At 38.6% G+C, this 15,548-nt stretch overlaps 1 protein-coding gene and 1 non-coding gene across 2 annotated transcripts; both read right to left on the bottom strand.

Moving 5' to 3' along the window:
- Positions 1-2,573: 2,573 nt before the first annotated feature.
- On the bottom strand, positions 2,574-2,645 carry trnag-ucc (transfer RNA glycine (anticodon UCC)). Its single transcript has one exon. It is a non-coding gene; the product is annotated as a tRNA-Gly (tRNA).
- Positions 2,646-4,158: 1,513 nt separating this feature from the next.
- LOC131992908 (early endosome antigen 1-like) lies at positions 4,159-7,197 on the bottom strand. Its single transcript, XM_059358618.1, has one exon. The coding sequence runs from the start codon at positions 7,168-7,170 to the stop codon at positions 4,159-4,161; it is 3,012 nt and encodes a 1,003-aa protein (XP_059214601.1). The 5' UTR covers positions 7,171-7,197.
- Positions 7,198-15,548: the final 8,351 nt, after the last annotated feature.

Below are 15,548 nucleotides of genomic sequence, written 5' to 3'. Positions count from 1 at the left end.
ATTCTGAACTGTAAGACTTACCTTCTAAACAGATCTTATAGAGTATCGTTTTTGTATTGAATTCTGAACCACACATTGTGTGTGGAATCATATCAGGAGATGATCAGATTGTCCCATTCCTAGAATATGCTTCATACTTTTATCAAAAGAGAAGTGACCAGTTTGAGCAATTCCAGCTGACCTTAAGACATTGTTTGATCTCATTTCTGGTGTTCTTTTGTTTTTATTTTATGTGTTTTTCAGTGAAAGGGTCAGCTGAGGTTATCAGAAGATAAAAAAGTCTTGAAGGCCAAAAGCAAACTCCTCCCTTTGTTGATGAAATATTAAAATGCAAGTGAGCTTCTTTGTTCAGTTAAAATTCTGTTATGTTATTGAGCAAGTTCAGGCTGTGAAAAGGCTGTGAGAGTACAATGTTTGTCAGTCAGTTCATTACATTTGTTGTAAGCTTTAACAAATGTAGTTTTGCTGATAAAGAGCGATAAAGTTTATATTGAGCTCTGCAGCTTTTATATTTTTTGACTGTGCTTTTTTTTTTACTAAATATTGTACAGTATTTTATATTGTGCTGTTTTTTGTTTTATTCAGGTACTATTTGTTGTCAGCCTTGATAATAAATGAGGTATTTGTATTTGTGCTGTCTTTGTTATTCAACCACCAAAGACAGATCCATTTATTCAATGGTGTAACCCATCACTTGTTCACTGCAGTAGCTATGTGCTATAACATATTAACTAAGTGTGAAAAGGAGGCAACTTTAGATAAGGGAACATGTGTTGGCTAATAAGTGTCCAACTATTAGTGAATTAGTAATGATCAAGATGTCACTTTAGTATGGGGAACATATTCTAAGGAACAAAGACTTAATTTAGAGTTATTTGGACTCTATTAACACTTGTGGTTTTGTGTTTTCTTATGTAAGAACAGACCATATTCATTAAGTGGAGAATAACTATTCTTGTGGTACTACCACCTTATAAAGTCCATACAAAGTAAAGCATATTAAGATCTTAACTCATATACAACTTCCTTACTTACTTCTTATAAGCAATAATTCAGAGGTTATTGAGGGAAAACTCTTAGTTAATGGATTACTGATTGTATAATAACGCCATACAGAATAAGGCATTAATAAGTACTTAACAATGACTAATTAAGAGCCAATATGTTACTAATTTGCATGCTAATAAGCAGCTAATTAATGTTGAATACGTGTACCCTAATATAAAGTGTTCCCAAATAAAAAAAACAGAAATTTTTACTTTTTACTGGCGGTCTTTTATGATATTACTGCAAATATGCTTTTTATTTTGTTTTAATTGCCAAACAAAATAATTCCTTTCAAACCTCTTCAAATAATGACCCAGAAAAAGAGTTTGGGACAAAGGAACCTGTCTAATGAGGTCACCAGATAAGTCATTAGGGGACCTTTAGCTTTATCGAAGGTTCATGAAACTTTTCGACCACAACCACCTACTCAGCCAAATCTGAAAATCTGGCTGATTCAAGAGTAGGATGCCTGCGAAGAGCACAAATTCCTCTACAATCTGTACTAGAAGTTATTTATAAAAAGTGAAAGTTGTGGAGAAGGAGGACAGGTTGTTTGAAGAAAATTCAGATAATTTCCCAGCTTGTCTTCACTCTAAGTGTGATGTCATCCACTCTAACTCTGAACATTCCATCCAATACACAACCAATATAAACTCTGCAACCTTCTAAAAAAAATCACAAAACTTAAACTTTGATTTCATGAAAACTGTGTGACTGATCAAAATGCCCATTTGGCCCAGTATAGGTCGGAGGCTTGTGACCCATTTAAACTATAAATAGTTTTCCTACATTAAAGTATAGCGATTTGGCACAGCCCCAAAGTGAGGTGTTTCTGAACCCTTTTCATCTCGATCTACTAATTTCAACAGGACTTTTGTGAAACGTTGTGGAAAATACAAAGCAAACTATTTCAGATTATTGTGCACTTTTTGGTGAGGATTCCCTTTGCCTCTGTAACTAATATCAAAATATCTGTTCCATAAATTCTGTATCTTGTCCAGGTGGATTATAAATGTTCAGTGTCACCGCTTTATTCTCTACATTTCCTATTACTAACAAATATCTCCCTTCCCTGTCTTTTACATTTCAAGTTTAAATGGGATGTTCTTTTTAATGAGGATAGCAACTCCTCTTCTAGCTATACTGTGGAATGATGCAAATATCTGAGTTTTTTTCAAACTTACGATATTCCTCGCTATCAAATGTGTTTAATGTAATAATATAATAGCTCCAATTTTTTTCAGGTGTTTTATAGGACCTTAAGATTTATGAAAACTTGACACACAGTACTACGCTTCAAATGAATCTTCAGGTTCCCAGTTTTCAGATTATGTACAGCTTCTATGTGGCATCTACTGTTGACCTGCTATCTCCCCTTAAAGACCCCCTGTCCCAACTAAAAAAAAATAGATATATGGGAGAAGTGGAGTGGAAGAAGCATATCATTTTGTCTGATTTGGTGAAATGTGTCTGCTCAATGTCCTTCAGTCCTGTTTACAAGCCTGAACTCTGTGACATGAGAAATTAGCGCTGGCCAGGAATTGAACCTGGGTCAACTGCTTGGAAAGCAGCTATGTTTACCACTACACCACCAACGCATATGATCTGTACAGAACACTGATTAAGACTCAATGGAGAGCTTTTTCACCATCCAAACAAGACGGTCCCATACAGCAATAGTTGTAGGGACCAGTGCTCTTCTTCCTCTTCCGGACGCAATTTCGTCCTGCTACTAGTCCTACAACTTGAAGAGTTGCAGGACAAATTATATATCAAAACGTGCGGTTTGATCGGGATGGAAGTGCTATTACTTTCCTCTCAGAATACGAATTTTTCACGACGTAAGACGCGAAAAACTGCCCTAAATTTTGCATTGAAATTAACGGGACGGCCAAAAAAAATTTGCGAAAAAGAACAATAATTGGGGATTTTTAAACGTCTACTTCTCCGGCATAATTTCACCTAGAGACTCCATTTAAACATTAAACAGTAGACACAAGTCTTGTGTATCGGTGTATTAATCCACGTTTCGATAGGTCATATCGTTTTTTTATCAATCCCTGTTCAATGACCATGATCATTTTTGGAGAAATTCTAGGATTATAATGGGTATGTATTGCATGGAATGTTCGTGTCACAGTGTGTGACATCATCGCCAGAGTGTAAAAAAAATCATGAGCCCATCAGTGATGAGGGTCACATGTTGATTACAAAACAGTGTGTAAAATACCATTTGGAACATGTTTTATTATGTAAATTCATTTTATTTTTTCAGTTTCAGTGTTATTTGAACCATTACATCATAATTTCACAATATTATACCCTCTCTATTAACCCGGGCTTGGGACCGGCATTGATGCTGCACTAGCGTGTCTCATCAGAGGCTAGATTGGTTTATTGTTGTTTATTTTTTATAATTTTGCCGGTGTTAAATTATGGGAGAAACCTGAGCAACCAGGAGAAAACGCTACATGAGATCGTCACTGACTCATTTTGATGGTTTTTTCAAAATATATACTATATATTTACAGGAAAACCTGAGCGATCCAGGAGAAAACCCTACACTGACTCATTTTAATCAACGTTTTTTCGAAATATATACAATATATTTACAGGAAAACCTGAGCGATCCAGGAGAAAACCCTACGTTTTTCCGAAATATATAGCCTACTATATATTTGGTGGAGTGGGGGGAGAGGAGTTTTTTTTAATAAATATATACATTTGGCCAATTCAGAGTGTTAAATTAGCCTGTATATTTACGGGAAACCCTGAGCACCAGGTGAAAACCCAACATGAGATTGTCAAAGAGGGGGAGAGGAGTTTTTTTTATTAATATATACATTGGGCCAATTCAGTGTGTTAAATTAGCCTATATATTTTTGGGAAACCTTGAGCACCAGGTGAAAACCCAACATGAGATAGCACACTGATCCCGATCAAACCGCACCTTTTTATATATAATTTGTCCTGCAACACTTCAAGTTGTACTAGTCCTACAACTTGAAGAGTTGCAGGACAAATGATATTTCAAAATGTGCGGTTTGATCGGGACCGTTGTGCTATTACATTTCTCTTTCTCTCTACTTTTTTCTTTTTCTTTCTTTCCTCTTAGAAGAACTTTCTGTACCACTTCTTTTTCTTTTTGCCGATCTGGCTCTCTAAATCTTCCAGCTGGGTTCTCATGGAGCTCTCGTTCTGCTGCCACTCCTGCTCCTTGTCCTGCAGCTTCTGAAGGAAGGAAGACTTTTCATCCTTCCACTGGATTTGATGATTGTCCAGCTGCTGCTCAGCCCGCTTCAGAGCAGCCATGAGGTTCTTATTTTCTTCTTGCTTCACCTCCAACTGGGCAAGTTGTGTGGCTTCTGTTATTGCCAACTGTGCTGTGAGGGAAGTCTTGTCCTCCTGCCACTGGAGTTGTCCAATCTTCAGCTGCTTCTCAACCTCTTTAAGAGCAGCCACAACGGTGTTGTTGTCCTGTTTCTTCTCGTCCAGTTGAGATACATAGGATGCTCTGGTCTTCTCGCTCTCCTCTAGCTGATCTTCTAGCTTTTTCTTCAGTGCAGCGACAGTATTAATGTGTTTCTCTGCCTGCATCTTCAACTGGGCGTGATGTGTGGCCTGGGATTTTTCCAGCTGTGCCAGAAGGGAAGTCCTTTCCTCCTTCCACTGAAGATGTCCAATTTCCAGCTGCTTCCCAACCTGTTTAAGAACATCCTCAATGGTAGTGTTGTCCCTTTTTCCCTCGTCCAGCTGTGCTACGAGGGAAGACTTGTCTTGCTCAGCTTCCTTCAGTGAAGCCATGAGGTGACTATACTTGTCTTTCTCAGCTTGCATCTGAGCCCTCTCATACAGCAGAATGTTCTCCAATTCCATCTCCACTTTGGTTTTTTCCACAGCAATCAGCCTCTTTTCAGCACGGAGCTCGTCGTTCTTTGCCTCCAATTCGTTTTGGAGGGCCTCCTTCTCTGCTTTCAGTTGCTTTGCAGACCGGAGCCATTCTTCATGCTTTTTCTTCATTTCAGTCATGGTGTTCTTGTTTTCCTTGGTCTGCATCTCTATCTGGGCGAGATGGTTGGCCTGGGATAATTCCAGCTGTGCCATGAGAGAAGACTTGTCTTGTTCTGCCTCCTTCAGTGAAGCCATGAGATGACTATTCTGGTCTTTCTCGGCTTGAAGCTGAGCCATCTTATTCAACAGATCGCTCTCCAATCTGTTTTGAAGCTGCTTTGCAGACCGAAGCTCCAACTTCAGAGTCTCAACTTCAGCCTCGAGCTTCCTGTTTTCGTCTACCTGGCCGTTCAGTTGAGCCAGACAGGAGGTTGAGGGGTTCTGTGTCTCCTTCCAAATAGACTCTTTTTCCTGCTCAAAGCGATGACGTTCAGTCTCCAGCAGATGTTGTGTTTTTTTCAGGTCTGCAGCAAACCTTGTAGTCTCAGCTTTCTGTTCTTCTAATTGGGCTTGATGGAAATCCTGCATTTCTTTCTGTTTTTGGAGAGTTTGAGCCTTCTCCTTTTCCAAATAGCTGTCCAACTCCACGTTGTTTTTTGCCGCAGCCTGAAGCTGCTTTGCAGATTGAAGCTCCAACTTCAGAGTCTCCACTTCAGCCTTGAGCATCCTGTTCTCGTCTTCCTTGCCGTTCAATTGAGCCACACAGGAGTTTACGTAGATCTGTGTGTTCTGCAGGATGGTGTGTTTTTCAATCTCATAGCGATTACATTCAGTCCCCAGCAGATCTTGTGTTTGTTTCAGGGCTGCTGCAAACCTGTTAGTCTCTGCTCTCTGTTCTTCCAATTTGGCTTGATGGAAATCCTGGATTTCTTTATGTTTTTGGAGAGTTTCCACCATCTGTCTACACTCATGGTGTAGCTTCTGAGTTTCAGCCTTCTCAATTTCAAAATGTCTCTTCAGCTCAAAGTTCACGTTTGGCAGAGCCTGAAGCTGCTTTGCTGACTGAAGCTCCAACTTCAGAGCCTTCTTCGCATGTTCTTCAGCTTCCATCTCCAGCCGGGTAAGATGTTGTTTTGCCTCCTCCAGTGAAGCCATGAGATGACTATTCTTGTCTTTCTCCGCTTGCAGCTGAGCCCTCTCTTTCCACGGATTGCTCTTCATTCGCAACTCCAAGTAGTTTTTTTCCATAGCCTGCTGCTGCTGCTTTGCAGACTGAAGCTCCAACTTGAGAGCCTTTACTTCTTCTGCCGTCTTTGCGTCTTCTTCGGCTTGCATCTCCAGCCCATGTTGTTTAGCCTCTTCATGTGAGGCCATGAGGTGACTATTCTTGTCTTTCTTGGCTTGAAGCTGAGCCCTCTTTTTCCGCGGATTGTTCTCCAATCGCAACTCCGAGTTGTTTTTTTCCACAGCCTGCTGCTGCTGCTTTGCAGACCGAAGCTTCAACTTGAGAGCCTTCATTTCTTCTCTCATCTTCTCGTGTTCTTCAGCTTGGGCAAGATGAGTGGCCTTGGATTTTTCCAGCTGTGCCACGAGAGAAGACTTGTCTTTCTCAGCGTCCTCCAGTGAAGCCATGAGATGACTATTCTTGTCTTTCTCCGCTTGCAGCTGAGCCCTTTCTTTCCACGGATTGCTCTTCATTCGCAACTCCAAGTAGTTTTTTTGCATAGCCTGCTGCTGCTGCTTTGCAGACTGAAGCTCCAACTTGAGAGCTTTTACTTCTTCTCCCTTCTTTGCGTGTTTTTTAGCTTGCATCTCCAGCTGGGCAACATGTTGTTTAGCCTCTTCATGTGAAGCCATGAGGTGACTATTCTTGTCTTTCTCGGCTTGAAGCTGAGCCCTCTTTTTCCACGGATTGTTCTCCAATCGCAACTCCGAATTGTTTTTTTCCACAGCCTGCTGCTGCTGCTTTTCAAACTGAAGCTGATCTTTATGGGCCTCAATCTCAGCTTTCTTCTGCTCCAGCTCTGCTTGTAGATCTTCGGTGTTGGAGGTCTGATGTTTGAGATCCTTTTGTCCCTGAAACTGATCCATGTAATTGGCCAGCGAGTTTTTCTGGATGTCCACGGGGCTGTGGTAGAATTTAATTGGGGAGTCATACTCCATGTTCTCCAGCATTGCTACCTGGTCGATTATAACCGGTCCCCCCCGTCTTTGTTTTCTCTTACCTGGCATTGTCAAAGTAACCTGTCTTATTTTCTTCTAAAGTGTACTTTGGAATAACAATAAAGTGATCTTGGAAAAATCTTCTAATACTCTCGGAACCAAACTGTTGAAACTGATTGAGTCGAACTGTTCTTGGACTGAAAATTCTGTCTGGTATACACAGATTTAGATCCAGCATCCTGTGACATCGTGTGATGACATCATGAGTTCTTATCCTCATCAAAGCATTAAAGAACCAGAATCCTGGTGACATCAGATGATGACATCATGAGTTCTTATCCTCATTAACAACCCCCCCCCCCCCCCCCCATGCATAAAACATTTTCGGGCACAAGCCCTGAAAATGTCATGTAAATGTGATGAAATGTGTGATATATCTTCATAACAATCTGATCTTTGTCTCATCTATCCTCTATTTGATCAAAGCTCAACCAAAAATATTTACTTTGGAGGACGACGAAAAGGATGAAGATGATATCATTCCCCCATCTTCTCCAGACATCAGTGAGTCCTCGGACAGTGATGTTGTCATCCAAAGACGGAAGAACACACAACACATAACATGCATAAAAGCTCATGTGAGTGGTAAGAATGGCATAACTTGAAGCACCTGCCCTGTTAGCAATAAGTGTTCATGAAAAGTAATTTAAAAAACAAGTTTAAGTAATAAAAGTGTTGGAAGAGCTGTTAAATATATGTTCTGAAGTAATTATGAAAATAAATCTGAAAACACATAATCAGTTCTCGATTATGAATATACTAGAAATTTGATGATTAATAAAAATTGAATGTCTAAAGTAAAAAATGTGGCTTTCATCAAGAATTCAGCTCCATGTTTTGCAGCATTCACATTATTATTCAACATCAAATGTATTGCTAGAAATATTTGTCTCTCAGAAGTAAACATAATTCTGAACTGTAAGACTTACCTTCTAAACAGATCTTATAGAGTATCGTTTTTGTATTGAATTCTGAACCACACATTGGCCCTCATTTATCAAACGAGCGTACGTCAGAAAGTGTGCGTAAAGTGGGCGTAAGATGATTTCTACGCAAGCCTCGGCATTTATCAATTTGGACGTGAGCGGACGGTACGATCAGATCTCACGTCTGCTCTCAGCTCGTGTACGCAAATCTGAGTCAGCGTGAAGTCCACACGTCTGAGTCGGAGAATTAATCTTAGACTATAGTATCGATGCCTGGAGCTGATAAAACTCTGTGGTGTTTTGATTTTTAATAGTGGCAAAGCAAAACATGTTTAGACTACATAATTTATCATTAAAACATAATCCATAAATAAATAAACCCTGCGATCGTGAAATTCTTTAAACAGAATACCAGCCGAGGATATTTAATGTTGTTGTCTTCTGCTGTTTACTGTTATCCAGCTCCGACACCGGAGCGTCAGCGTCTCCTTCACCAGCGGGTCTGCCCGAATAGAAACATTTCCAATCAGCGCTGCGACACGCTTCTCTGACTAGGACATCATTATTAGTAAATGTAAAGAGGTCAATAATATCTCTCCATCATAATAATAGCAATATTCGGATATTATATAGATTATTAGGCTTTATATATCACGATGTAATTACTCAAACCTCGCCGGGAGTTTAATAGTCCGCTACTCTGCTGACAGCACCACTGATTTCCTTCTTTTTCACTTTTTATGCTGCCAAACAAAACCAGTTTGTTGTGTTGCTGCTGTTGGACGTCAGCGTTTCACTTTCTGACTGAGAAATTCCTCTTCTTTTAGAATTAAAACTTACTTTAAAACATTGTTTACCTCCTTCAACAAAAAAGCTGAAAACTTCTAAGTCCGTGCTCCAAATGTAAAATAATCACTGGACTTGTTTGAGTTTATAACTATAAGTACTTTTATTTTATAAACCTCCGTCGCTGCGTATTTCTGTAATATGTCTATATTGCCCCTATTGTTAATTGTAACGGTGCACTTTGCTAATAAAGCTGACTTTAGAAGGTGAAAAAATCCTCTTTTTGGCCGTATTGCGTCCTTCGGTGTCGTAAACTCTGAAGGCGAGTCTTCTGAATCGGGTATATATTAGGGCGTGGTATTTAAATGACGCTTGTTTCGAGCCGCCACATTTATCAACAGCCGATCATTCTTACGCTGTGATTGGCGAGATACGATCGTTTGATAAATCACACGTGGACCCTGTCGTAAGACGAAATATACACTCGGATCTGCGCTCGTTTCTACGCTCGCTTGATAAATGAGGGCCAATGTGTGTGGAATCATATCAGGAGATGAGTACAATGTTTGTCAGTCAGTTCATTACATTTGTTGTAAGCTTTAACAAATGTAGTTTTGCTGATAAAGAGCTATAAAGTTTATATTGAGCTCTGCAGCTTTTATATTTTTTGATTGTGCTTTTTTTTTTACTAAATATTGTACAGTATTTTATATTGTGCTGTTTTTTGTTTTATTCAGGTACTATTTGTTGTCAGCCTTGATAATAAATGAGGTATTTGTATTTGTGCTGTCTTTGTTATTCAACCACCAAAGACAGATCCATTTATTCAATGGTGTAACCCATCACTTGTTCACTGCAGTAGCTATGTGCTATAATATATTAACTAAGTGTGAAAAGGAGGCAACTTTAGATAAGGGAACATGTGTTGGCTAATAAGTGTCCAACTATTAGTGAATTAGTAATGATCAAGATGTCACTTTAGTATGGGGAACATATTCTAAGGAACAAAGACTTAATTTAGAGTTATTTGGACTCTATTAACACTTGTGGTTTTGTGTTTTCTTATGTAAGAACAGACCATATTCATTAAGTGTTATTAAGGAAGAATAACTATTCTTGTGGTACTATCACCTTATAAAGTCCACACAAAGTAAAGCTTAAGTCTTGTGTATCGGTGTATTTATCCACGTTTTGATAGGTCATATAGTTTTTTATCAATCCCTGTTCAATGACCATGATCATTTTTGGAGAAATTCTGAGATTATAATGAGTATGCATTGCACGGAATGTTCGTGTCACAGTGTGTGACATCGCCAGAGTGTAGAGGGAGAGAAAAAATTGTCAAAAAATACATTTGAAAACTTCGCTCCAGGCCGCAAATTCTCATTCACAATCCTCTGGTAAAGCTGTCAGAGTTATAGTTTGGGCGTAGGATGCACAGATGCGCCACCAACAGCCTCATTGGCTCCCATTTTAAAAACACAGGAAGATTTCTGAAAAAGGGAGATGTAACGTTTTTTTTTTTAGATCGCTCTAACAAAGCTATTTTTTAATTTTTCTTAAAAAAAACATGTAGACATTCAGGAAGAACTCAGGATGCTCAAAGTGAAGTCGGATCAATGATAGGTATTATGGTTTTGCCAAAAATGCTTTCTGTTCGAGGCCAAAAATTCCAGTCTTTCCACCTCTGTTCCGGAACATTCGGCAGTTGGTGACAGTTAATTGTGTTGATTGCTCTGCTCTGATTGCCTTTGATCTTTGATGTGATTAGTTACAGATACACGCACACACACATGCTCGTAAGCGCGCACACTCCTAAAGATACACATACTTCAAACACACACGCACGTACGCACATACACACACACACACACACACACACAAACAGATAACATTATGTGATTTTAATTACACACACAACTGTGTGCGTAAGCGCGCGCACTCCTCCAGATACACGTTAGACACACAGACACATTTGGAGGTTAAAGGGCATAGGTTGCTGTATAAATACATACTTGAAAAGGAATGTTTGTTGTAGGTGTGCTCCTTGTATATTATATGGTATTTTAACATTACTAGTATTAATTGTTTGAAATCTCTGAAGAATCTCATCATAGTGTACACCGGCAGTAGCCCCCGTGGCCCTTTCAGAATTTCCCCAGAGGAAATTATCTAGTTGACTATATTATTCTTTCAATCTTTAGCATAGTTCATCTACACCTTAATTCTTAACACTTCCAGTAGCATATTTGCTTTGAAATGAGTACCGTCTTGCAATAGGTTTACAAGTTGAGGCTATACTTTGTTAATATTCTTCCATTCTTCAAGGATCTTATATTTAACCAATAAATCTATTGGAGATCATAGGGATCATTACTTAGTGTTAAAAGAGATCTGTACAGCCCTAAAGAGAAACATTAAATAAAGCTTATTCAATCCTCTAATTCTTTAAAACGAGCCACAAGAAATATATTGCTTCTTCAGTGCCCTGCCTTTCAGCTTAGGAATCTCCATTAGCATACCTTTGTGGAAGAATGATTATTTTCCTTCTGTTCATGGGGCACCAAACACTTAAACAGATTTGATGAAATAATATGAGCTCTTTAGAAGCAGCGGAGGTTATAAAACAAACAGCACACAACAGGTGTGTTCTACCACTTCAGCAAAACAAAGCAAGCTGGAAGATTCTGGGAAAAAAGGGAAAGCTTTTTCACTGATTAACTGATCAAGTAACTGAACAACACCAGCAGCAATATATCTCCTCCTTTAATATATCTCTTCCTCTTTCATCCATTACAGCTTACACCCACTCCTGTGCACCGTGTGCGGCACAGTGGTAGAGGGGCTGCCTCTCTCTTCCAACTGACACTCTTCCATTTTTCACACCGGGAGGATCCCTCCGTTTAAGAGAATGCGATGGAGATGGCTGCGGGTCGATTGAGGACACAGCGGGGGCCCCTCGGGTTAAAGTGCCATGATCAATCACAGGATTATGGATCAAAGAGCCGAGTTGGATTCTGACTGTGAAATAGGGATCACTCCTGCATGAGCAACACAATGACAACCCCAGTTCGACACAATATTTTGGATTTCAATCACTCACTGAGGTTGTTTGCATGCACGGCACATACACGGTGCACACAGATTACAGGTAGGATCTGAATAGAGAGTGTGGGGTGCAAAGATTACAGCATTAGCATTTCTGACATTCTGCACAGTTGCTACTAAATCATTTTAGGCATTATGTGAATTAATGCTTTGCATTTGTCTCGCATGTCTCTCTAAAGAAATCTCTCGTCCTATTGTTTGGCACGCTGCCCAACTGGAGGGAAGGCACACAATTCTTCCAAAAGCTATATCCTCATTTGGTATTTTGATGAAGCTAGGGGAGAGAACAAAATCTCCCGCTGGGTTGAGATATGGTGGCTGCCACAGCCGTAGCACAAGATTCTTCTAATTTTCACACATATCAAACCATTCATTTATCCCTGCATGCCCTGTATGGAAGCAACTGTTTTCATTTTTGTTTATGTGTTATATCAAGCGTTCCTTGCTGCTTGGTGGTTTAACAACTTCAGCTGAAGCATATTTTTTTAAAGTTTATTTTCTTTTTGTGTTCAACAAACTGTAACACCGAGATGCTGGAAGACCTTTTAGAGTCCCGTTGGAAGTTATGTACAGAGGTTTTTGTTTTTTAATCTAATCCTGTTTTGATGCTAACCATATTAACCCATTTAAGCCGGGAAAGCATTACTGCATTTCTACCATTAAAACCGGAGGCGCTCTTGGGTTATTCTACCATTAAAGCCGGGAAAGCTGATAGGTCGTTTTGTAGTATTTGTAGTTTTTTCCACGTATTTTCGGTCTCTTGGCCAGTGAAATGCATCAGAATACATGTGGGAGTGCGGCAATGCATCATGGGACTTTTCCAGAACTGAAATCATGGCGGAAGACGACTATAGTGGAGGGAGCTCAGATATAACAGCTATCAGCTCTCAAATACTTTTTGAATTTCATTTCTATCTGCTACAGAGGCTGAAAAATCAATTATTTAGTAGGAAGAGTTGACACTTCTGTTGAATTTCCAGAAAAACTTCAGGTTTTAGGGGGTGATTTGAAAATCGCCCAGAGATTTTACAGGCATTTTTTCCAGCCGTTTAGGCCTAAATGGGTTAACTAACTAACTACATTGATGGTTTATCGGGCAGTAAGCAATATGCAGTAAGTGTTCACATCCTTTACTTGTGGATTTTCAACCAGCTATATCTTTTCAGTATGGGTTGAACAAGTCACAAGTAAGTTTTTGCACCCAGGTCCCAAATCAAGGCTTAAATCCTAAACTTTGAGTTGAGTCCTAAAAAAAATCATACTATGGTCTTACCACATGTAAAGCCTTTTTAACAATAAAGTAAGTTTTATATGTTCAAACCCAATTATCTTGGTACAATTTTTCCAACTGGTGCTCAGTAATGTTATTTCTTTATGGTTCTCTGCCGTTACTTGATTGGATGCTGTCAGATTGATTCAAACAAAGTGAATCTGGTGCACACTTTTTAAATAACATACTTTTTCATCTTTGGACTTGGGGGATGATAGCAACTATTTTCATGTAAAAAGGCTCAAATCCAAGTGACGTCACAAGTTATTGGTGTTAAAGGCCAAGTCGAGTTGCAATTTTTATTTTTTTATTTGGTCAAATGCACAAGCATTAGCGAGAAAATGTACTCAAAGTAACATAAGTAAAAGTACTTGATATGCAGATTGGCCCCAGTGGGTGGTGTACTTTTATATTATTGGATCATTATCATTGGTGTATTAATGAATTTGGTTAAGGGGGAGCTAATTTTTACTGCTTCATATACTTGTTTTTAATACAATCTGTAGCAATGGATTGTTAAATGTTAAGAATCAAATGTTTACTATGTATTCATTTTAAATGTAACAATAGATCTTAAATAAACATCCTAAAGTGACAAGTACAGTTTTCTCTCTGAAACATAGAGAAGTCTAAAGTAACATAACAGGGAAATACTCAAGAAAAGTACAATTGTGCCAAAGTACAGGACTAAATATAAATACTAATTCCACCACTGGCACTGCTAAAACATGTTGCACAGCAACCCCTGTGGCTGAACACACCCAGTGTTAAACTGCAGGACTGCAGCTGCTGCTGCTAATGTGTTGCTGCTCACATGCTGCTATGGTGACATGGCTGACAAGGTGTAAAATGTATACCATGTAACTGCAAACATCTTTCCAGCCAGGGACCTTCGCTGTCTTCACATGAAGTCTACCTCGAGTGTCAGCCCAGTAATAAAGGAAGCAAGAAGCCAAGAAAAAAGAAGAGTTTTTTTAAATATATCATACGTTGGGCATACAGTGATAACATCACAGACCCTGAGGCCTTAGATTATTGTTTAACTCTCTATGGTACGCAATATTATGCCAGTTAGGAAAAAAATTTGTTGGGTTTTTTTTGTCTTAAAATAGACTACATAAACATAATCTGAAGAAATTTTAGTTTTTTTTTATTAGTTTTTTTTTTTTAAGTTTTTGGGGTTTGTTGTCCATAGGCAACATTGTACCATAACGGTGAAAAATAAAGTTTTTAAAATGAATTTTGACATAATTTATTTAATAAACATGTGTAAAAGATTCAGTAGCTTCAACAGGGTACAATACATAACATTTAAAATTTAAAAACATTATAAAAGGAACTTTTTTAACCGGTTTCTTGTCCTTTGAACCAACTACCCATTGAAATTAATGTCTTGAACAGTCTAAGTTCAGTTGCATTTTAACAAGTTTCCCTTATTTAATTAGAAAATAAATTGCATGAAACTATCGAAAACGAAGGATTACTCACCTGTGAGTAGGAATATATTTTTTTCCAGATGGAAAAGGGTCAGGAAATTTGTTTTGACGTTTTGAGTGATTTTTGTGGCGCAAAATGGCAAAGCTGTTTCCTTTGGAAAAGTCTGCAAAATAGGGTTTCATTATGGCCTCCTGGAGGTCATGTGACAAATTAAAGCATTGCTATTGGTTCCCTATACTCTTCCCTCTTTTTTAAAGAGGGAAATGGGTATGTTGCCTGAGGGTCACACCGTACTATAGAGGGTTAAAGATCCCTAAATCCATTCACGCACGCACAAACACACACACACACACACACACACACATACACACACACACACATTCCCATATTGCCAACAGGGGACTGTCACTCTAATGTAACCAACTGGGGACTTCATTCTCTGGTCACTTTGAAAAGATACAAATAAAACAGATTTTTTACTTTTAAGGGCTTTTGCTATAATATTACTGCAAATGTGCTTTTTTATTTTACTTTTATATTGCCATGAGTGGACTTTCAGTTTTAAATGATCTCCACTTATCAAAGAGGGGACATCCATTGACTGCAGTGAAACAGATTGCATTTACTCTTTCATCTAATGACTGTTTGTTTCCCGCTTTTTTATTTAAAAAAAAGGATAATTCAACTTTAATGCTATCGATATTTAAAAATGTGTAGCCACAACAGATATATATTATTAAAAAGTAACATTTTAAAGATACACACATGAATATTTGAAAGGTGAATTTCAACTCTCAATAAACTCAATGTGACAATAAAAGGATTACAACTTTAATATGTGTTATGTAAGTTTTCCTCTT

Source organism: Centropristis striata, chromosome 19 (assembly GCF_030273125.1).
Source record: "Centropristis striata isolate RG_2023a ecotype Rhode Island chromosome 19, C.striata_1.0, whole genome shotgun sequence".
NCBI lineage: Eukaryota > Metazoa > Chordata > Actinopteri > Perciformes > Serranidae > Centropristis > Centropristis striata.
This window is presented reverse-complemented; position numbering and strand designations above follow the sequence as displayed.